The sequence below is a fragment of the Trachurus japonicus genome, chromosome 14 (assembly GCF_045865225.1).
Source record: "Trachurus japonicus isolate A0001 chromosome 14, Traja_1.0".
Classification (NCBI taxonomy): domain Eukaryota; kingdom Metazoa; phylum Chordata; class Actinopteri; order Carangiformes; family Carangidae; genus Trachurus; species Trachurus japonicus.
In genome coordinates this window covers 3,953,638-3,975,882 of record NC_140920.1, presented here as the reverse complement: position 1 = coordinate 3,975,882, position 22,245 = coordinate 3,953,638, and the positions used below count along the sequence as shown (strand labels likewise).

At 41.9% G+C, this 22,245-nt stretch overlaps 1 protein-coding gene across 2 annotated transcripts in view; it reads left to right on the top strand.

Moving 5' to 3' along the window:
• amot (angiomotin) overlaps window positions 1–21,993 on the top strand; it is a 35,074-nt gene extending 13,081 nt beyond the window's left edge. For both annotated transcript variants that reach the window (XM_085797125.1, XM_085797126.1), the window contains 10 exons: window positions 1,297–1,999; window positions 3,992–4,136; window positions 6,746–6,838; window positions 7,652–7,797; window positions 14,937–15,086; window positions 16,062–16,258; window positions 17,236–17,364; window positions 18,367–18,608; window positions 19,897–20,169; window positions 21,821–21,993. In XM_085797125.1, coding sequence (XP_085653251.1) covers window positions 1,297–1,999; window positions 3,992–4,136; window positions 6,746–6,838; window positions 7,652–7,797; window positions 14,937–15,086; window positions 16,062–16,258; window positions 17,236–17,364; window positions 18,367–18,608; window positions 19,897–20,169; window positions 21,821–21,957 — 2,215 coding nt within the window. In that variant the 3' untranslated portion in view covers window positions 21,958–21,993. The remainder of the gene's footprint in view (window positions 1–1,296; window positions 2,000–3,991; window positions 4,137–6,745; window positions 6,839–7,651; window positions 7,798–14,936; window positions 15,087–16,061; window positions 16,259–17,235; window positions 17,365–18,366; window positions 18,609–19,896; window positions 20,170–21,820) is intronic.
• The last annotated feature ends 252 nt before the right edge of the window (window positions 21,994–22,245 follow it).

The following is a 22,245-nucleotide window of genomic DNA, read 5'->3' as shown; positions in this document are numbered from 1 at the left end:
TCTAAAACGCAACGTGCCGTGTATATAGGACCTTTCTGTTGCAAAACAAAACATAACATCTCTTCTCTCTGTGACAGTGCCATTAAAAACCCTGAACATAACAGACATCATCATCATAAAAACAGACATTTGATCAATTAATTTGCATTAGACTGAAAATCTGCAGCAGGTTTATCATGAATATTTAAAGTGTTTTTAAGCAGATAAATTGATTATAAAAGAATGGTGACTGTAGTTTATTAGTGCAGTGAGTTTACAGTCATTCATTGAAGCTGAAGACTGAAGCACCTGAACACAAAGAAAATTATATTTCTGACCTTCACAAGCAAGTATGTCTGTATGTGTGTGTGTAGTGACATTTTCAGAGTTATTATGAAGAAGCCTTCCTCCTCCACTGACAGTTTATTATGAACATTTGCTCAGCTTGACATCGATAAAGAGTACTGTCAACATCGGTGCTTTGATTTTCCTTTTTCTCCTGAGAGCTGCTGGATGAATCAGCATCACTGTTGTTAACATGAGGCAGCTGATGTAGAAACACATGCACAACAGCAGCAGCAGCAGCGACAGACTGTGTCTCTCAGGCTGAGATCAATGAGAAACAACCTGTTGATCTTGTAACGATGAAGGTAGAGAACTAAGGATGTCACGATTACTTGTTTTCACAATTAATCGCGGTATTAAAATGTCACAATTATTTAATCGTAAAGGTTCCTAAATACCGTCACTTCCCAAAAAAGATATGGTAAATACACAGTAACTGGGTCAAATTATGTTAATGTCTAACATCTTCCTCCTTAATGTGTTAACGTAACACTGAACTGGTAGGAATTTAAATGTGAGTGCCTCATTTGTAATAAAATAAAACTTCAAACATTTGAATACTTCAAACATTTCCTCTGAAGGATAGTCATAGTGTTGTAATTATTTTCTTGTCAAAAGTCTAATTTCTAGTTGAAATCTCTTTCCACTTAAAATAAGACTCATTACCTAAAAATTAACTTGTTTTTAGATAATTTCACTAGTTTCAAACTAATTTTCACTTGAAATAAGTAGAAAAATCTGCCAGTTTTTTGTGCTCGTAATAAGAAAGAAAAACATGCTCCACTATCAGATTTTTCTACTTATTTCAAGTAAAAAATATCCTTGAAAGAAGTAAAAAGTGTCTAAAAACAAGCTACTTTTTAATATGATGAGTCTTATTTTAGGTATAATGAGATTTGTTTTGACTAGAAATAAGACAAATATATGTGTATAGAGATGAACCATGTATCCACTCTGCTCCTGCCTCCCCAGGTCCAGTAAGGAGGGTTCACTTCACTCCCAGAGGCCTCTTCTCCAGCACAGCCCCACCTCCTCCGTCACCTCCGTGGGCTCCCTGTCCCGCGCTCAGTCCTCCACCCTCAGCAGCATGCTCAGCGCCTCCCACTCCTCCCACGCCTCGCACGCGTCCCACGCATCCCACGCCTCCCACGCGTCCCACGCCTCGTTCCCCCACCAGCACCCCCAGAGCCAGGGGGAGCTGTACGCCAGCATGGGGCCGCGCAGCCCCGGCTCGCACCATGCAGCCGGCGAGCCCTTCAACATGCACCCGTCCCTGCAACGAGGTCACGGCCACGGCTTCCCGCACGACCCCTACGGCTCCACTCCCAGAATGCACCACCAGCAGCAGCAGCAGCAGCAGCAGCAGCACCATCAGTATCAACAACAACAACATCAACAGCAGCAGCAACAACAGCAGCAACAACAGCAGCATCAACAACAGCAGCAGCAGCAGCAGCATCAACAGCATCAACAGCAGCAGATGCAGCAGATGCAGATGCAGCAGCCCGTCCAGGCCGGACATTTCCCCCACCCGCATTCCTACTCCCACCCGCAGGGGGAGCCCTTCGCCATGATGGCGCGCGCCCACCAGATGGTCGACGTGCTGACGGAGGAGAACAGGATGCTGAGGCAGGAGATCGAGGCCTGCCGCGACAAAGTCACCAAGCTGCACAAGGTAACATCTCAACATCTGCAGAAGAGTTTTTTTTAAAGGGATACAGTATATGCCAACATTTTTTTTTTTTCGTGTCTTCCCTCACTCCCGAGTCCATGACCAGCAGATAGACACCATCCTTTCGACTGTGCGTGCAGTAACAAGGGAGATAGAGCCGTATCGCCCGTAATTAGCTTAGCTCAAACACTGGAAGTGTATGGGTAGTGTTAGCCTGCCTCCACCTAAAGTCATCAGAGAAACTCTTCAGCAACTCTAAACGGAAACCGGCGGGCCGATCTTCGTCTCAGAACTGACAAAACTCTCCGGTAAGGCATCTTGAGCGGTCAAATGCCGGTAACGGGACGAGATCGGTCAAAACGGAGGGTTCAAGCAAAGACGGTTTATTTTGGTTCAAGCTAGCTACATCGAGGGTAGGTTAGCTTCCTATTTCAAAGTAAAAGCACAAATTCTATCATCATGGTTTTCTGGGCAACAGGTGTTTTATTTTGTGAAAGTAACCGGAAGTGCGTTGGTCACAACGGCTAGCTTGAGTAGCGGCGAATTCATCAGAACAAACAGCTGGTATTTAGACAAATTAACGACACACTGCTGATCTAAACGGCTACTTTCTCGCCTAAAAATGTTTGAAATGTCGATAAAGTGATATATTTACAGAGTTTAGACCTAAAATGAAACCAGCTTCTGACTGCTGATTTCGGCTCGGGTAGGAGGCAGGCTAACACTACCCATACACTTCCAGTGTTTGAGCTAAGCTAATTAGCGGTGCGCCAGCTCTGCCCGTATCTCCCTTGTTACTGCACGCACAGTCGAAAGGATGGTGTCTATCTGCTGGTCATGGACTCAGGAGTGAGGCAAGACACGAAAAAAAAATGTTGGCGTCCATATGTACAGGTGATTGTGACACTTGTTTACTTCTCTGACTGTTTCTCCTGTCCACGCGCACTGAAGAGAGACCCCCTCCAAAAACAGTTTCTTTGTTTTAATACTTGAGTTTTATTGGGTGTTTTGCAAAAGAGAAAAAACAGAACATACTGTATTAGAAGAAAGACAAAACCAGGATCTACATCTTAACTCCAAGGTACGACTGTTGTCTCAGTATTATCCAGCTAGTGGTCCTCATGATGGATCTTGTTCCTTGTAGATTTACCCCCAAAATGTCTGTGGTATTTCATAACAGACACCAGTTTCAACTCTAACCACCAGAAATTATTCCAGTATTTGTCCATAAATACATTCCCCAAAAAAACATGGGTTGAAGAATCTCTGAGCTGCTGGTTTGTTTTTCGTTGTATTTTTTATTGTACCAGTCTTCATTAGATAACTATTTTGATTTCTTTTCTTTCTGTCTCTACTATACAGATCAGAGGTTTTCCTATTCATCTGCAGCCTCTGATATCACTCTGCATGAATGATCTGTCTATGTGCATTACACAATGTTAAAATCCCTCTATTCAGTCTGTGAGGGAGATAATCTGATTTCATTTATTTTTTCAAGGTAATCTTTAACTTGTAAATAATTCCTAAATCATGGTAATGTTTAATTATCACAGGGGATGGGCTTTTACAAACTCTCTGAGCTGCTCCCTGGGATCTAAGTGATGCTATGACCCATTTTTAATTTTACAAAAGACAGAGCGGAGACAGAGACTTTTCTGACACTTTCAGAGTTTTGAAACGTGGTACAGATGTTCTTTGTGCAGATGTTGATGATGTGATGTGGAGTACTGTCAGGGTTGAGTTGTTTGATACATTAAAAAAAAAAGATTTAGTTTCCTAGCTCTTCTCAACCTCACATCTGGCTGTAAACACCTGGCACCAGTTCATGTGTGACACATGCAACAATCAACACACAGATGCGTTTCTGTGTGTCAGTTTTCGACTTTAAGTTTGTGGCACAGAAATAAATGAAACTTCACCAGTAACAAAACGATGCATCTCCCTTCACCCACCCAATCTCTTTCTCTCTCTGTCTGTCTGTTTGTCTCTGGGCAGTTGGAAACGGAGATCCAGCTGGTGTCCGAAGCCTACGAGAACCTCGCCAAGTCCTCGTCCAAGAGGGAGGCCCTGGAGAAAACCATGAGGAACAAGCTGGAGCTGGAGGTGCGACGGCTGCATGACTTCAACAGGGACCTCCGAGGTGAGAGAGAGATGATTCACTCCTGATGCAACATGTTGCTTCACCGCGTCAACAGACCTCCTCTGTCTTTTGTCTGTGATGCAAAGTCAGAAAAAAATATCCATAAATGTAATAGACACACATTATTTCTAGCATAAAATACGATCATTTACTCACCCAGATAACTTTGGTGTCATTACAAGTCGTTCCGACAAAATTAGATCCAGCCGAGAGCTGCGTATATCCTTATAATGCAAGTCTCTAAATAACACATTATCTGCCGCGAAACTCCTTCATTTCACCAATATTTAGTTCTGATAGGCTAGTGCTATTCCCCTCTGAGTCCGGGGTTAGCTGTTATCAACATCCGGGGTCTGTAGGTTGACCTACTGACCTCTGACCTGGATGATGTCATCTCTGAGCGCCGCGCGGCTCATTCTGATAATAATCGTTCCGCTTCGGCATTCGGGTCCATTTTTATCTCAACTAGCCGGAGCTTTAGTGAGTCCAGGTTGAGGAGAGGAAGCCTGTGGAAGCTGAACTTCATCCAGCTGCTCATTTTGTTCTGACAAGTCGGAAACAGGCAGAAACGAACCGTAGCATTAGCGGTAGCAACATCCAGGTCAGAGGTCAGTAGGTCAACCTACAGACCCCGGATGTTGATAACAGCTAACCCCGGACTCAGAGGGGAATAGCACTAGCCTATCAGAACTAAATATTGGTGAAATGAAGGAGTTTCTCTGCAGATAATGTGTTATTTAGAGGCTGCATTCTGCTGCCCCGTAGACTCACATTATACGGATATACGCGGCTCTCGGCTGGAGCTAATTTCGTCGGAACGACTTGTATTGACACCAAAGTTATCTGGGTGAGTAAATGATCGTATTTTATGCTAGAAATAAGGTCCAGATTGTAAAAAACAGTAATTATCCTTTAAAGTGCCAAATATTTGACACAGTGGTTTATAATGAAAACTGTCTAAGTGTCTCTTATCTTGAATGTGATTACAGCTGTTTTGTGGCTCTGAATGGGTTCTTTTCGTATCAAATATCCATTATACTCACACTCCACAGTCGGGGCCTTGTCTCCTTGTATCGGTGTCCTGCAGCTTCAACACTAAGTTTTAGTATCTGCAGCTGAGCAGCAAACAAAAGCAGCTGCACCCACAGAGTGTAATCAGGTTTAGATGCAGAGGCACAAGCACAAGACACACAGTGAAATGTGGAACAATGTGGACAGTGAAGATGTGGCACTGAAGTCATTAATCTGTCTTTCTGTGACGATTTGCAAAACATAACACACACATGCACACTCACACACTCGCACACACACGCACTCGCACACACACTGGAAAGAGAAAAGCTTCATTCATGGCTCGGAGCCCAGACTCGGGTCCACTGGGAGCCGCTCCCAACAAATCACCTTTCACCTGTTTTTACTGTCGTCTCTTCTTCCTGCTTCCCTCTCTTTATTCTATCATCATCGCTGTGGCAGATGTTTGCAGGATATTTTTGCTCCACTTTTTTTGGTGGGGGTGGGGGGGCTGTAGTGCAGCTATTGGAGCTGTTAACAGCAGGGTAGTGTTGTTTTTTCTTCATTTAGTTCAGTTCAGTTTAATTGCATCATTAATTGCATCATCATCTTACATACTTTATTACTTTCTGTGTTGTCCGGTTCTCGTATTGCCACGTTGTTTTTCGGGTTCTTCTGCCATCGTCCAAGCACTTTGTGAACCTTTGCTTTTGAAGGTGCTATGTAAATAAATAAATTGTTATTTAGGGCTGAAATTCTCGGTCGACTCAAGCCCTGAAATTTCGACTAATCGCGGAGAAACTAAAATTAATTATACACTCAAGTTTGTCGGCTCTGACAGAGTTTTGCATCACGTGCATCTGCGCAATATCATAGCCTGTGATTTCCGAAAATATACTATGTCAACTAGTGATATCAAGATCAAGATCAAGATTAAGAGAATTTATTTGTCACATACAATGATACAAGATCATTGCAGTGAAATTATATGTGCAATACTCCGGTGATTAAGAAAAACAAGAAACATGACAAGACAGCAGCATTAATCTGACTAAAGGAAACTATTAATCTGACTAAAGGAAACTCATATCAGCACAAGAACTGTTGAGGAGTATTTAGACAATTGTTTTTGTCATGTTATACACTATTACACTATTACACTATCATTTCGCTCTGTGCATGTCCTCGCACAGAGCGAAACTGAACATAGGAGCTACTGTATTTCCTCCAGTAATATCCGGGTCGCATATAATGCTAATGCTAACTCCACCCCAAACCCTGAATGTGTATTTATGGGACTGTAGTTCACTGCAGGTCAAGGTGGGAACGCTCAGTCATGGTGTTGACTGATTATATTATTATTATGATGTGTCTTGTGTGATATGAAATCAGCATATAATTGTTATAGCAATTTAAACTAGAAGGGGTCTTTACTTTACAGTATTATGATCAGGCAGGTGAACACTTCTGAGATGTTTTCCCAGTGTGTCCTGTGTGTGTTCAGACCTTGGTCATGTCACCACTACGAGCCTGTTAATGTTTTTTGGTGTGTGTGTGTGTGTGTCTGTTCTGAGCACTCGTGTTGTGTGTTTTCACAGAGCGCATGGAGACGGCCAATAAGCAGCTCGCTGCTAAAGAGTGCGAAGGCTCAGAGGACAACCGCAAAACCATCTCCCAGCTGCTCACACAGAGTGAGTACCACACACACACACACACACACACACACACACACATGGAAACAGAGTGGGTACTTTCAGCAGCACATTCCTGGAGTCAAGAACAACGACAGCGCCTGGAGCTTTAAACATCTGAGCTGTAAACACTGGATGTGTTTGATAGGAGGCTTGGTTTATTTATCTGACCTGACCTGACGGTTTTAGATTTTCATTCACAAGGTGTCGTCCATATTTATAATCGCAGTCAAGGAGGAAGTTGTGACAGTAGTAAGAACGACTGTGCTACGGGGTTACATAAACACTGACTGTGTCTGTGAAGGACCAAAATTGCCATATTTAGAAATGAATGAATGAAAACACACGTTAATAAATAATTAAATGCTGAAGTAAAAGCCCATTTATGTAAGTAACCCTTTATATTTGTATTCATTACACCTAATTAGAAAATAAATAAATTCAAAATGCACAAAAATATGCTTTTTACTTCAGCATTTATTTATTTATTCATTCATTATTATGGCAGTTTTAGTTCCCCATAGTGTCTAGTGAAGTCAGAAGAAAGACAAACTTAACCCTTTTGATACATACAAGTTTTGAGATCATACATTTTTATTCTAGAAAATCTTATGTATAAAACATAAAATTTTAACACAAAGTGTGAGCAGTACATTTTAAAAATGCTGGATGTATCAAGTATGATACGAATTAAAATATGTAAATTGTTATTTTCTTTCGAGTTAATCATTAATTCTTTGATTGACTGATGAAGTCAAACTCTTTTTGACCATTTTTGTGTTTGTGCATGTGTCTGTGTGTGTGTGTGTTCAGACAAAGAGACGCTGCGTGAGAAGGAGAAGCTGGAGATGGAGCTGGCGGCGCTGCGCTCCACCACCGAAGACCAGAGGAGACACATCGAGATTAGAGACCAGGCGCTTAACAACGCTCAGGCCAAAGTGGTGAAGCTGGAGGAGGAGGTAAGAGCAGCCGGTGTAGTGTAATCCTGAGTTCATTCATGGAGCTGCTGTCAGACTTTATCAGAAGTAGAGATGTCACGATTACTTGCTTTCACAATTAATCGCCGTATTAAACGCCACAATTAATTTATCGCAAAAGTTCCTAAATACCGTCACTTTCCAAAAAAGATTATGTTGGAAACATCTTGACAAATGTGCGCCAAAGTAAAGATAAATGCACAGATACTGGTCCATTTACATAATATAACACTGAATCTGTAGGAATTTAAAAGTTTGCATGTCATTTGTAATTAAAAAAAAACAACCAAAAAACGATTTAAATAAACTTAAACATTTGGTACAGATGACAGTTAATTCCTCTGGGGAATATAATTGGTCCTTTATTAATAGATACTTAAAGGACAATTCTGGGCAAATTCAACTCGGGGCTGTATGTTCCTAACATTTTAGGTCTAAAAGAAGGAATCTGAAGATTTTCAGTTTAATTGCTCCTGTTTTGCGGTAGTTGTGTCTGTCCCTGCGTCGCCATGGCAGCGATGAATGGGAGCGGATTGAAGTTCCGCTGCTTAGGCTGTTTACATCCCTCAAAGCCACAGACAGCGTCAGATGGCGACTCAAACATGCACCGAGAAGTTTATTTAGTTCAAGCAAGCCGACATGTTTGTAAAACTAGATCTGATTCAAAGTCTGGCAGAGTTGAGACCCAAGTTGACGCTCGGTGTGTTCAGGTGCAGTTGGAGCTCCCGTTTGTGTCATAAACACAGGAATATCAACTCTTGACTTGCTTGAAGTGTACATTGTTTTCCACAGACGGCGTCAGGTGGCTACTCAAACATGCGGCGAGAAGTTTTTATTACTTGAAGCAAGTCAAGAGTTGATATTCCTATGTTTATGACACAAACAGGAGCTTTCCGACTGCACGTGAACACACCGAGCACGTCAACTTGGGTCTCGAGTTGAATTTGCCCGGAATTGTCCTTTAAAATATTTTGTGTAAATAATTAGCTTTGTCATTATTTTGACTATATTTGATTCTACACATACATAGTGTTGGGAAATTAATTAATAATGCATAATAATCGTGATAATCGTAATACCGTGATTATTTCTCTGACAATAATCGTACCAAGAAAATCTATAATCGTGACATCCCCTGATCAGAGGTAAAGAACAATGCTGATATAGATGAAGAAGTGTAGAAAACATAACTACACGTTGATCATCATCATCATGTGGTGGGTTGTGTGATGTCAGTCTGTGATGTAAAATAACAATTTATGCAATGAAAGGGAGAGTACAAAAGAGACAAAGAGGGAAAAAGTAGGTCAGTGTCAGTTGTCATGAGGTTTGCTGTGATTTTTTGGAGAGTGGGTGGAGCCAAAGAGCCTGTAGACGAGAGGACATGATGGAGAGATGACAGCGTTTTGAACCTCAATACCTGGAAGAAATCAGTCATTTGAAACATCGCCAAACTTCATTCAATCAGAAATTATATCTTCTCTCTCTATTTTTTTCTCTTTTCTTTTTTTTTTTTTTTGTATCGTCAGCAGAGTTTATGTGAGTAGAGAGAAAAGAGGAATGACCAGACTCATGATTGTTGCTCATGGGTAAAAAACGTAAACTGATGCCAAGATGTAGTGAGATGATTCAGACTTCTTGTTTTTTTTTCTTGTTTTTTTTTTCTATTTGGAGGGAAACTTGAAAAACATGTCACATAATGGAAAAAATGTACAAGAACGAACAGGTTTTCTTACAGTAGATGAAGGTACGAGGCGATTTTGATTTTCAGCTCGGAGCAAAGTTAAAGGGATAGTTCACCCAAAATTCAAATTTCTGGGAGAAGTTTCAGAGTCGTCCGTGCCTTCTCTGAGTTACAGCGGGGCTCCGTGCAGCACTGTATGTCCATATGACGGTAGCGAACGGAGCTCACTTTTCTTCGTCCAAAAAGACACATGAAAAAACATCCAAATACCTCCATAGTGCTCGTCTGTAATGTCCCTCTTGTATTGAAGCCCCAACATGAGAAATTGTTCTGAAAAAAATTAAGTAAGTCTATGTTTTAAGCTTGTTTGTAGCAGAAGCTCCCCGTGTTGCTCTTCCTGGTCCGTCCAAATCTCGCATGATTTGCATTGACACCCAGTTCACGGCAGAGCAACTACAAACAAGCTTAAAATATAGACTTATTTAATGTTTTTCGGAACAATTTCTCATGTTGGGGCTTCAATACAAGAGGGACATTACAGACGAGCAGTATGGAGGTATTTGGATGTTTTTTGGTGTGTCTTTTTGGACGAAGAAAAGTGAGCTCCGTTCGCAACCGTCATATGGACATGCACTGCTGCACGGAGCCCCGCTGTAACTCAGAGAAGCCACGGAGGACTCTGAAACTTCTCCCAGCCCTTAGTCCACATGAGGGTGAGAGGATTTTTGAATTTTGGGTGAACTATCCCCTTTAACATGACTTTATGTTTTTGCTTCTGTGAATTCAATTCGCACCATTTTGTTTCTGATTTTGAGAGTTTGAAGGAGTGAGGAGCACTCGCTGCTCCGTGTGAAGAAAAGCTGAAAATCAGGTCACTTTATTGTTTGTTTGGATTCTTGGCGAGTAGCTTGTGTATCCTGGTTACCAATGTTTTTACTTTAGTGGAAAACTTTTCTCCTCCGTCTCTGCTGCTGCTGCTGCTGCTGCTGCCTCAGCGCTGGCCTGGTGTTGGCCCGCTATCTGACACCAGTGTGTCCTCGCTGATCTGTTAGAGACACAGTGAATGTGCTTTCTGCTGCTGCTGCTGCTGCTGCTGCTGCTGCCATGTCCACACTGCTGTCGTCTGTGAATGGGGAGGTGGGGGTGAGGAGGAGGGAGGGTTTGCCTGCAGTAGAGCAGTTTAAACAGTTTAACGGTTTAACAGCTCTCAGTCTGATCAGTCAGTGTTTTTCTGTGGTTGCTACACATGACCAGTTCCTTGTTACTTCCTTTTATAGTTTCATGTCTGTGTGATTCAGCAAAAGCACAAATGGCACACACTCATTCATGCACTATGGGTCATTTGACTCATTTGACTGTAATATATAAAACAAGACTAGAGTAAAATGCACTGATACGGTGATAAGTCAGATCATTTGGCTCAATACTTTTATATTTGAAACAAGACTAAAATGGATAAGGTCAGTCAGACCACTGAAGCAAGTGAAACTGTTAAATCCTAAAACTCTCAAATTAAGCAGCACTGTACAGAAATGAGTCTTTTTGCATGTTTTTATCAATACATTTCGAACACTTTAAATATATTTTGAAACAAAACTCCAATTTCACTTCAAACTCCAATTTAAGTTAAGTTAGGCTAGGTTAGGGTAAGTGAAGTTAAGTCAGATCATTTGGCTCAATTTTGATTTTCAAACCAAGAAAAAAGTTAAATAAGATAAGGTAAGTTAGTTTAAGTTCAATTGGGTTAGGTTAGGTCAGTTTTAAGTTAAGTTATGTTAGGTTAGGTTAAATGAAATTCGGTTAAGTTAGCTTGGATCACTTGCCTCAATTTTGATATTTGAAACAAGACTAAAGTAAAATGTGTATGTTAGTGTATGGTATTTACCCCAAATTATTACTATATTTATCAAATTTGACTTTTTTTGGGGGTGGGGGGGTGGGGGGGGCATCATCTTTGAATAAAAGAATTTGTTCTTTGTTAAAGCAGAAGTAAGCTGAATATTTGTGTTAATATAAGTCTTAAATAGTTATATCTTCTGACAGCAATCACTTCTATAGAGTGTTTGGTCTGAAACACGGGTCTGTCAGTCACTCTGCTCTGCTCTGAGCCGAGGAGAAAACTTTCCTTGTATCCTACAACCTTTATCCAATGAGGAGAGAGAACGGCATAAAGGGGCAGTCCTCTCTGTGTGTGCAGCCAAGGGATGCGCGTGAATGATTGGTTTTTAACCAATTGAACAAAGTCTTCTCATGAAATGAAAGTGAGATGTTTCAGGAAGTCGTGTGTTTAGAAAGATTGAACATTTGCACAAGATGGTTTTCGTCTTTCGCAAATGATCGCCATGGTTACAGTGGACACATCATAAGTTGTGATTTGAGCTCCTGGAGCTTTTTTTTTTTCTCTCTGGCATCTGTGTGTTTCATTCCCCAGTCCTCCACCTCGCTGTCCTGCTTCTTGTCCTCCTCCTCTCGTCTTTCTCTCTCTCTCTCTCTCTCTCTCTCTCTCTGGCTTTCTGTCTACTTCTGTTTTGAATCATTTCTCCTGTCGACCCGCTCTCCCTCCTCCGTCCTCGTGTTACCGCTGCTCTCTGTATTTTTTTCTCTCCCTCTCTTTCTGCTTCCCATTCTTCCCTCTGTCACCTTCTCCTCCTCCTCCTCCTCCCTCCCTCCATCCCTTCCTTATACTTCTGTTTCCTCCTCTGTCCCTCAAACCTTTTAATGCCTCTGTGCCAGTGAATATTTGTCTTACTTCTTGTCAAAATGTCTAATTTCTAGTCAAAACTAATCTCTTTCCACTTAAAATAAGACTCATCACCTAAAAATTAACTTGTTTTTAGATCATTTTCACTTGTTTCAAACACATTTTCACTTGAAATAAGTAGGTAAAATCTGCCAGTGAAAGCAAGTTTTTTGTGCTTGTTATAAGGAAGAAAAACTTGCTCCACTGTCAGATTTTTCTACTTATTTAAAGTGAAAATATGCTTGAAAAACGTAAAAAGTGTCTAAAAACAAGTTACGTTTTAATGTGATGAGTCTTATTTTAAGTATAATGAGATTTGTTTTGACTAGAAATCACATTTTGACTAGAAATAAGACAAATATTCTGGGTAAGATATTAGAGTTTTTGCAGTGTGTGGCTGGAGGCATCATGTTTTTGAGGTGGGGGGGCTGTAACTGAGGTCCCGTACAGGACAGGAAACGGTTTGGCACCGGTCCAGAGACTCGGCTCTCTGACACAAAACGCCTGCTTGTTGTCAGAACAAAAGGAGTCGCAAGCTTTTCTCCTCCCGCTCCGTCATTCTCCACAAAAAATGAAAGAGTCTTCAGATTCTTGGCCGCCTGGCTTCTCTCTGCTCCTCTCCTCTCCTCTCGCTCCGTCCTCATCCCCTCCTCTCTTTCCCTTCTGAAGGAATTCACTTTAATCTTAATCAGTCCATCGAGCAGCAGCAGCAGCAGCAGCGGTCTCTCTCCTGCTCAGCGGAGACATAAACCCTGGATATGCTCTAAAAAAGTGTGTCATCTGTAATCTGTCCAGCAGATGTGTATTAGTTTGGACACACAGTGGGTAAACTTCAGTTTAGTTTTGAGATTGAGAGTTTTCGTTAACAGTCTGTAATGAGGCCGAGTATTTTTTTACGGTTGAATATTTCTGTTCAATTTCATTTCATTTCATTTATTAGTTTATTTCATAGGGACAGTGCACCACTAATCAACAGAGTTAAAAGAAAAACTGTAAGTTGGCCAGAGTTAGCCAACAAGGCTAGTTTTCGTCCGGTGTCCCTGGCCAGATGTTAAAGGCAACCTAAAAGCCAAAAAAAAGGGGGCAACAATTAAGTACTTTCAAAACAATCAATAAGAGATGTGACAGTGTTTATGCTCAAATAACCATAAAAGATTTGCAGTGATTGGCTAAATGGCATCACATGACCACTGCAGTAAAAGCTGTGCCGGGTAAAAAAGGAAATTCTTTGTCATACTTTAAAGGGATAGTTCAACATTTTGGCAAATTGGCCCATTGCCATAATTGCTATAGTCATAGCAGTAGGTTCGTTACCTTTAATTGTAGGTGTAAGCTATTTTGCAGCTGGCTGCTCAGAGCTACGCTATGGAGGCTAAGGGAATTTCTTGGTTTCCCTCATTAAACTCATCAAATACAAAATCCCAAAACTCCACAGCGCTTTTGTAGACAAGTTGTGAGCTGCACAACCACCACGCTATGAGATAATGACGGAACGATACGAAACGGAGCCGTTTTCGAGGTAAATTCATACAAAACCGCTGATGCGCGTTGCGTTCAGGGACAGTTTTTCAGCAAGCAGTCTCCGTATTTACCCTGTATTTACCTCGAAAACGGCTCCGTTTCGTATCGTTCCGTCATTATCTCATAGCGTGGTGGTTGTGCAGGTCACAACTTGTCTACAAAAGCGCTGTGGAGTTTTGGGATGTTGAATTTGATGAGTTTAATGAGGGAAACCAAGAAATTCCCTTAGCCTCCATAGCGTAGCTCTGAGCAGCCTGCTGCTGCGCTCCGCCGTACTGAAAGTAGCTTACACCTACAATTAAAGGTAATGAACCTACTGCTATGACTATAGCGATTATGGCAATGGGCCAATTTGCCAAAATGTTGAACTATCCCTTTAATAATTCTATGTAATATCTCGGTTATTAGGTTCAGATTGGTTTTAGGGTCTGAATCATAGACTGTAAAAAGAATGGACGTAGCGTCCGTGACGTCACCCATTGGTTTTGGGGAGTCGTTTTTGTGACTCCAATATGGCGGCCTGAACAGCGCCATGTTGGATTGGCCGGCCGAGAACCCGCCCACTGGCCTCGAAGCAGCTGTCCACGGAGCTGCTCGGACCTGTCACTCAACGTTTCCGCGCCCTAATTGGTCAGAGTTTTAACCTAATAACAGTAAAACTGTAGAGTTAAAAAAAAATTCACCCCCCTCAGAGTGTGTGCGGGGGTAGAAACTATCGGTTGAGACCAAAAAACGTTCTGACACCAGGCTTTTAACATACATGTTACAAACATGTTTATTGAGGATGTAAAGTCGGCGATTTTAACATGGGGGTCTATGGAGAATGCTGCTTTCTGACACCAGCCCCCAGAGGAAGAAGAGGGGATTGCAGTTTTTTGAACACGGAAGTGAGCTTCACTTCTCAGACCGACAACTGCCCCCTTGGTCTGAATAAGACGGCATCTGTGTTTTCTGCCTTTTTCAGCTCATGCAGCCACTCAGTCCTCCGTATCTTATAACACACACACACACCACAGTGTTGCTGCGCAGTAAAAAAGCATCTGTGGTAACAGTTAACCAGATCCTGTAACAGTGCTTTATGAAAACCTGGGTGTGTTTGATATTTGAAGTTTTCTTTTTTGTCCTGTTTTACCATGACGTAAATATTTCCCTCTTTCTGTTTCTGTGTGTGTGTAGCTGAAGAAGAAGCAGGTCTATGTGGAGAAGGTGGAGAGGATGCAGCAGGCTCTGGCTCAGCTCCAGGCCGCCTGTGAGAAGAGAGAACAACTCGAGCACCGACTCAGGACCCGACTGGAGAGAGAACTGGAGTCACTACGCATGCAGCAGGTAAAACACCAAGACGGTGTAAACTTATTATAAATATAGATTTGTATACAATCAGTAACTGTTTATCAGTCAGCTGGTGGACTTAGTGCAGCAGAGGAGCTGGTGGAGACCAAACACAGAGTCAAACAGAGTGAATATGTTTTTATTTTTCAATTAACGGGATATTTCAACATTTTGGCAAATTGTCCCTATAGTCATAGCAGTAGGTTCGTTACCTTTAATTGTCGGTGCAAGCTATTTTTAGAACGGCGGAGCAGAGCCGTGAGCTGCTCAGAGCTACGCTACGGAGGCTAATGGGATTTCTTGGTTTCCCTCATCAAACTCATCAAATACACAATCCAACAACTCCACAACGCTCTGGTGGACAAGTTGTGACCTGCACATTCACCACGCTATGAGATAATAACACAACGTTACCACACAGAGTTGTTTTAGAGGGAAATACATGCAAAACCGCTGATGCACGTTGCCTTCAGGGACAGTTTTTCATCAGCAGTCTCTGTATTTACCTCTAAAACAACTCTGTCTGGTAACGTTGTGTTATTATCTCATAGTGTGGTGAATGTGCAGGTCACAACTTGTCCACCAGAGCGTTGTGGAGTTGTTGGATTGTGTATTTGATGAGTTTGATGAGGGAAACCAAGAAATCCCATGAGCCTCCGTAGCGTAGCTCTGAGCAGCTCACGGCTCTGCTCCGCCGTTCTAAAAATAGCTTGCACCGACAATTAAAGGTAACAAACCTACTGCTCTATGGCTATAGGGATTATGGCAATGGGCCAATTTGCCAAAATGTTGAACTACCCCTTTGCTGGTGTGTTTTATTTTTTACAAAAAAGCGTTCTTGAGTCCTGGTGCTTCAAAACTATATGATAGCATTAACTCCACATTTGATTCAACTTATTCCCTGTTAGATCCTCTCCTTTCCTTATTTTTAACCTCTGCTGGTGTTTTCTACTTCTTCCTCTTCTCTCGTAGCGGAGCGGAGGCTCTCAGAACAGCGGCGCGGCCCCGTCCGAGTACAACGCCACGGTGCTGATGGAGCACCTGAGGGAGAAGGAGGAGCGTATTCTGGCTCTGGAGGCCGACATGACCAAGTGGGAGCAGAAATACCTGGAGGAGAGCGTGATGAGGCAGTTCGCCCTGGACGCTGCAGCCTCGGTTGCCACCCAGAGGTACATGTGCATACGTGTTATAGGATATATATAGGATTAGGGATGTCACGATTACTTGTTACTTTGTTTTCACAATTAATCGTGGTATTAAACGGCACTACTAGTTAATCGTAAAGATTCCTAAATACCGTCACTTCCCAAAAAAGATTATGTGGGAACCGTATCGGCAGGTGTTGCGCCAAAATAAAGGTAAATGTTCAGATACTGGTCCATTTAACTAATGTAACATTGAATTGGTAGGAATTTAAATGTTAGTGTCATTTGTATTTTAAAAAAAAACAAAACAAAACAAAAAACGATATTTAAACATTTGGTATAGATGACAATTTATGACCTGAATATTTCAAACATTTCCCCTGGGGGGTTAATAATTGGTCCTATATTAATAGATACTTGAAACATTTTGTGTAAACAATGAGTAATGTAATTATTTTTTGACTATATTTGATTTTACACATTCATAGTGTTGTGAAATTAATTAATGCATAATAATCGTGATAATCGTGACACCCCTATTCACCATATTATCAGTATGAATCGCCAATTAACACACAGCTATAATCCTAGATTTTAGTTTTTTTAGAGGCAGATTTCATCACAAGCAGCTTCTGCATTTCAGTCGTTGTTGAAAAATGTGTTATTTATAATTATTACAGTATTCAGCATCATTATTGGTTTGGATTTAGTGAATTAAACCACAGACAATGAGATCCACTTGGCCTTTCAGAGGGACAGTGGCTGTGACATGGGCAGGTTGTGGTTTATACGTGACCTGACACGTCTGGTGAACTTTTTTCTCTTGTGGATGAATGGTAAATGGTAAATGGTCTGTATTTATATAGTGCTTTACTATACCTGTAATGATACCCAAAGCGCTTTACATCGCATTCACCCATTCACGTGAAATACAAACATTTTTAAAATCTCTCTCTAGTTTCTGTGTTTGTTGTGAACGAGCTCTGTCTTCTGTCTGGCAGGGACACGTCTACCACGATGATCTGCCACTCTCCCAGCAGCAGCTACGACACGTCGGTCGAGGCTCGAATCCAGAAGGAAGAAGAAGAGATTCTCATGGCCAATCGCCGCTGTCTGGACATGGAGAGCAGGTAAAGCTTCTCTCCACCGCTGGCAGCCTCAAATAGGCAAATAAGAAGAACAAGAGCAAGAATAATGCACTTGGTGTTTATTAGCACTGACTTATTGATTATCTTTGTTACCTCGTATCTATTTGTTTCCTCTTTTTTCCTGCTTCATATTTGTCCCTTTGCCTGTTGTTCTCATTCATGAGAAAATGTGAGGTGTGTCGTCTGTTGCAGCCATTTTTTTTTAATGAGCAAATCCACCTCAGTGATTATTACAGTAACATCACAGCACAAGATTCAGTCAATCATCACCCAAGTCACAGGCGTTTATTTCCCATGCAACACACCGGGGAAACTGTCATAAGAACTGGATAAAAATTAACTTCATGTCACACACAGAAGGTTACAGTACAAAGCAATATAAACAACAATAATATATGTATACAGGGTTCAAACTGAACTTTTTTGCTCACTGGCCAACTGGCTAGTGAGCTTTAAAAATCCTGGCCAAAAATGATGTATAGCTGTTTTGTATATTTTTCATTGTGTTGAACTGTTATAATACACTCATAAGCATTTTTAACACATATCATAGTAATATTAGCATATTTTTGTGTGGAATAAAGGAGTCAAGTTTGCCTTTTTTTTCCCCTAAAAGGTTTATTTTAGGGATGCACATGGTTAACCGTTTAACCGTTAACCTATAACAAGAACTTGACCGAATAATGCTGTCAGTTATTTATATATTTTTTTTATTAGCTCCTTATGTTGTCAACTCATGGGGGCGTGTCGACACGTGCAGACTTCCACTGCCTTCAGTCATATTTAGTAGCTAAAAACAGTATAACTGACTGAAGATGCTATGAGGAAATAATTTATCCTGAACTCCTAGTGACACTACAGGAGATAAACGAACACATAAGGCACTTTAATGTGATCCGATGTAATCTGACGATGAAAACCGTTGAGTGAAGTGAGTGACAGGCTGTGAACTGTGGCTCCTCTCTCTCTCCCTCTCTGCTCCAGGATAAAGAACCTGCACGCCCAGATCATAGAGAAAGACGCCATGATCAAGGTGCTGCACCAGCGGTCGAGGAAGGAGCCCATCAAGTCGGACCTGACGTCCGCCATGAGACCCTCCAAGTCCCTGATGTCCATCTCCAACACCGGCGGCGGCGGCTCGGGGCTGCTCTCCCACAGCCTGGGACTCAGCAGCTCTCCCATCACCGAGGAACGCAACAAGGACACCAGCTGGAAGGGCAGCCTGGGTAACGACCAACACACACACACACACACACACACACACACACACACACAATAAAGTTCTTTGAATTGAATTGAATTGAATTGAATTCTTCCATCTAAGATCTATTCGCCAAACTCAAATCATTCCTGTCCATCAAAGACTTAGAAATATATAGTTCAACATTTTGGCAGATTGGCCCATTGCCATAATCCCTATAGTCATAGCAGTAGGTTCGTTACCTTTAATTGTCGGTGCAAGCTATTTTTAGAACGGCGGAGCAGAGCCGCGAGCTGCTCAGAGCTACGCTATGGAGGCTCATTATGGGATTTCTTGGTCATCAAACTCATCAAATACACAATCCAACAACTCCACAACGCTCTGGTGGACAAGTTGTGACCTGCACATTCACCACGCTATGAGATAATAACACAACGTTACCAGACAGAGTTGTTTTAGAGGGAAATTCATGCTCTCATCTCCTCAGATCCTCTGACAAATCTCTACTTTCTATCAAAAATACAAAGTTAAAAACCAGCGTTTATATAGCATTTGATTCGACATAGTATAAACGCTGCAAAAACTCAAAATCTTTCCAAGAATATTTGTCTTATTTATTGTCAAAATGTCTAATTTCTAGTCAAAACTAATCTCTTTCCACTTAAAATAAGACCCTCCACCTAAAAATTTTTTGTGCTTGTAATAAGATAGAAAAACTAACCTAAACTCACCTAAAAATGAACTTGTTTTTAGATAATTTCACTTGTTTCAAACAAATTTTCAATTGAAATAAGTAGAAAAATCTGCCAGTGAAAGCAGGTTTTTTGTGCTTGTTATAAGGAAGAAAAACTTGCTCCCCTATCAGATTTTTCTACTTATTTGAAGTGAAAATCTGACAAAAATGTGTCTAAAACAAGCTACTTTTTAATCTTATGAGTCTTATTTTAAGTATAATGAGATTTATTTTGACTAGAAATGAAACATTTTGACTAGAAATAAGACAAATATTCTTGGAAAGATTTTGATCATCCTCTGATTTTTTTCTTTTATTTTACCCTCTGTTTTTAAATGTTCTTTCTCTCTGTCTTTTTGTCTCTTTTTATATTCTTTTGTCATCGCTGTTCTTGTTTTGCACATAATTGTGAGGCCCTTTTGGTTGACATTTGTTGTTTTTAAATGTGCTCTATAAATAACGCTGACTAATGGTGGAGAAGTTTTTTGATTGACGGGCGCTAGCAGCGACTGTCAGCATGTGGATGATGATGATTAATACTTTCTTGTGTTGCTTTCTTCTTCTCACGCTGCTTCTCCAGGGGTTCTGCTGGGTCCAGAGTTTCGCACAGAGTCTCTGAGGACCGAGTCGATCTCCTCGTCCCCGTCCCCGGTGCTGCCCTCCACCCCCATGACGGCCGGCCACTCGAAGACGGGCAGCAGGGACAGCTGCACGCAGACGGAGAAGGGCCAGAGTCAGAGTCAGAGTCAGAGTCAGGAGAGCAGCAAGCCCAGCACGCCGGCGCTGCAGAGCATGACGCTGCCCGCACGCCTGTCCAGCCCCAGCCCCGTCTACATCCCAGACCGCATCGCAGGTCGGTCACACACGTCAACACACACACACACACACACACACACAAGGCTCCAGTGGCACCAGTGTTAGGCTCGTTACATTAATAAAGGTATAATGTGTAGGAATTCCCTCCATCTAGCGGTGCGGTTGCATATCGGAACGTATTCTTGATGTTGCATTCACGTGAAATCGGGCAGACGTCCTTTTGATGAAAAACCAGCTCTGTGAACGGAAAGCCTGTGCATATTCTCATTTGTCCAGGTCATAGTATCTCAAAGGAGGTTAAATCGAAAGCAACTGGACTTAGTTATTTTCCCAGACAAATAACTATGTCCAGTTGCTTTTGATTTAACCTCCTTTGAGACAGCTCTGTGAACATTATAGGTACATTGTGTAACTTCTCCTGTTATCTATTCACGAAAATCGATTATTTGGTTCTTCAGTCTGTTTTTCATTAATCAGTAATCCCCCCCATCAACAAAGTGAAGTGTTCCTTTCAGCTCTGAATTAGCCGTTCATATCATTCATATCTACATGGAGCGGGTAAGCTCGGTGCTGGCTGCCATGTGGTGTCGCCATGTTTTTACGTTCAGTGGCAGCGTGACGGTAGGAAACCACGGAAACTCAGCGGAGACACCGGAGCTGTCGGCTCAGGTGGAGGTGGCATCTGTGAAAAGTCACCGCGGTAACGCAGTGAGGAGGAATGGAGCGTTACACTGATGCTGCATTCACCTGCAGTCGGGCAGACGGCCGTCGCTAACAAACCAGATGTCATTTTAGTCACAGAAGTCAAGAGAAAGCCGGTAAAACGTGGGTCAGGTAAACAATACGACATCGCCATGACAACATATTGTCACGTGTATTGTTTTGCCTCGTGCTGACGGGCCACTTGTTTACATAGAGGCTTGTTCATGCCGTTGCGTGCAGCAGCTGTCGTCCGTCTGCCATCTAACCGATTTGACGTGAATGCAGCATGAAAAATACGACTGAGTTGCTTGCGATCTACAACCGCACCGCTAGATGGGAGTAATTCTTACACAATGTACCTTTAAAGGTATAATATGTAGGAATTACCCCCATCTAGCTGTGCGGTTGCATATCGGAGCGTATTCTTGATGTTGCATTCACGTGAAATCGGGCAGACGTCCTGTTGATGAAAAACCAGCTCTGTGAACATTAAGGGTAGTTTTTTAAATTCACAACAGAAGGCACTTTACTCCAGTCCATGCACTTTAAAAATAGCACTTTATGACCGCTACTACCTGACAATGCACTTTAGTGAATCTCAAATAGCATTTTACAACATTTACTGTCTGATAAATGCACTTTAACATTTCACCACTTTTTGTTCCCTCCTACTGATGCAACCATTGTGTGATGTAATGAATTTGCACTATGCTTGTGATTTGTTTTGCTTTTGTCTTACTGTCATTTTATTTGTGGACCATGGGACTACGGATGGAAATTAGCTCTTGAGTTTAATCTGGCATATTTACAACAAATTATTTTTGTATGTTCATGAATATGCAGAGTCCCATTACAAATAAATGGATAAATGAAATGCAATGAAATGAAATCTTTGAGTTAAAGACACTTCAATTCAGGACAGATCATCAGGATCATCAGACTCTCTCTGACACCGCTGCCTTCTCTCTCTCTCTATCTCTCTGTAGATGTGTCCATGTTTCACAGCAGCACCCTGGAGAGGAGGCTCCCTGTCCAGTCCCACCCTCAGCCGCCGCCGCTCCCCGCTCCGACACCATCCAGCCAGCAGGAAGTCGACAACGACATGGTGGAGATCCTCATCTGACCCCAACCACCAAGAGTTCGCCATTGAGAAAAAAAAATGGGAAAAACTGTCCAGCTCCATCACAAGGAACAGAAACGCTGCGGCGCTGTCAGACGTGTCTATCATCATCCTCGGCTCATCATCATCATCGTACATTTCCAGCCTGAACACACACACATTTCTCACATTCCTTCACTGTGGAAAACCCAGAAATCAAAAAGTGTGACGCTTTCCTCCTCCCGTCACATCTTCAGCTCTTGTCGCTTCCTCTGAACACGTGTCGATGTGGAGGAGCAGAAGTTCAGTTCA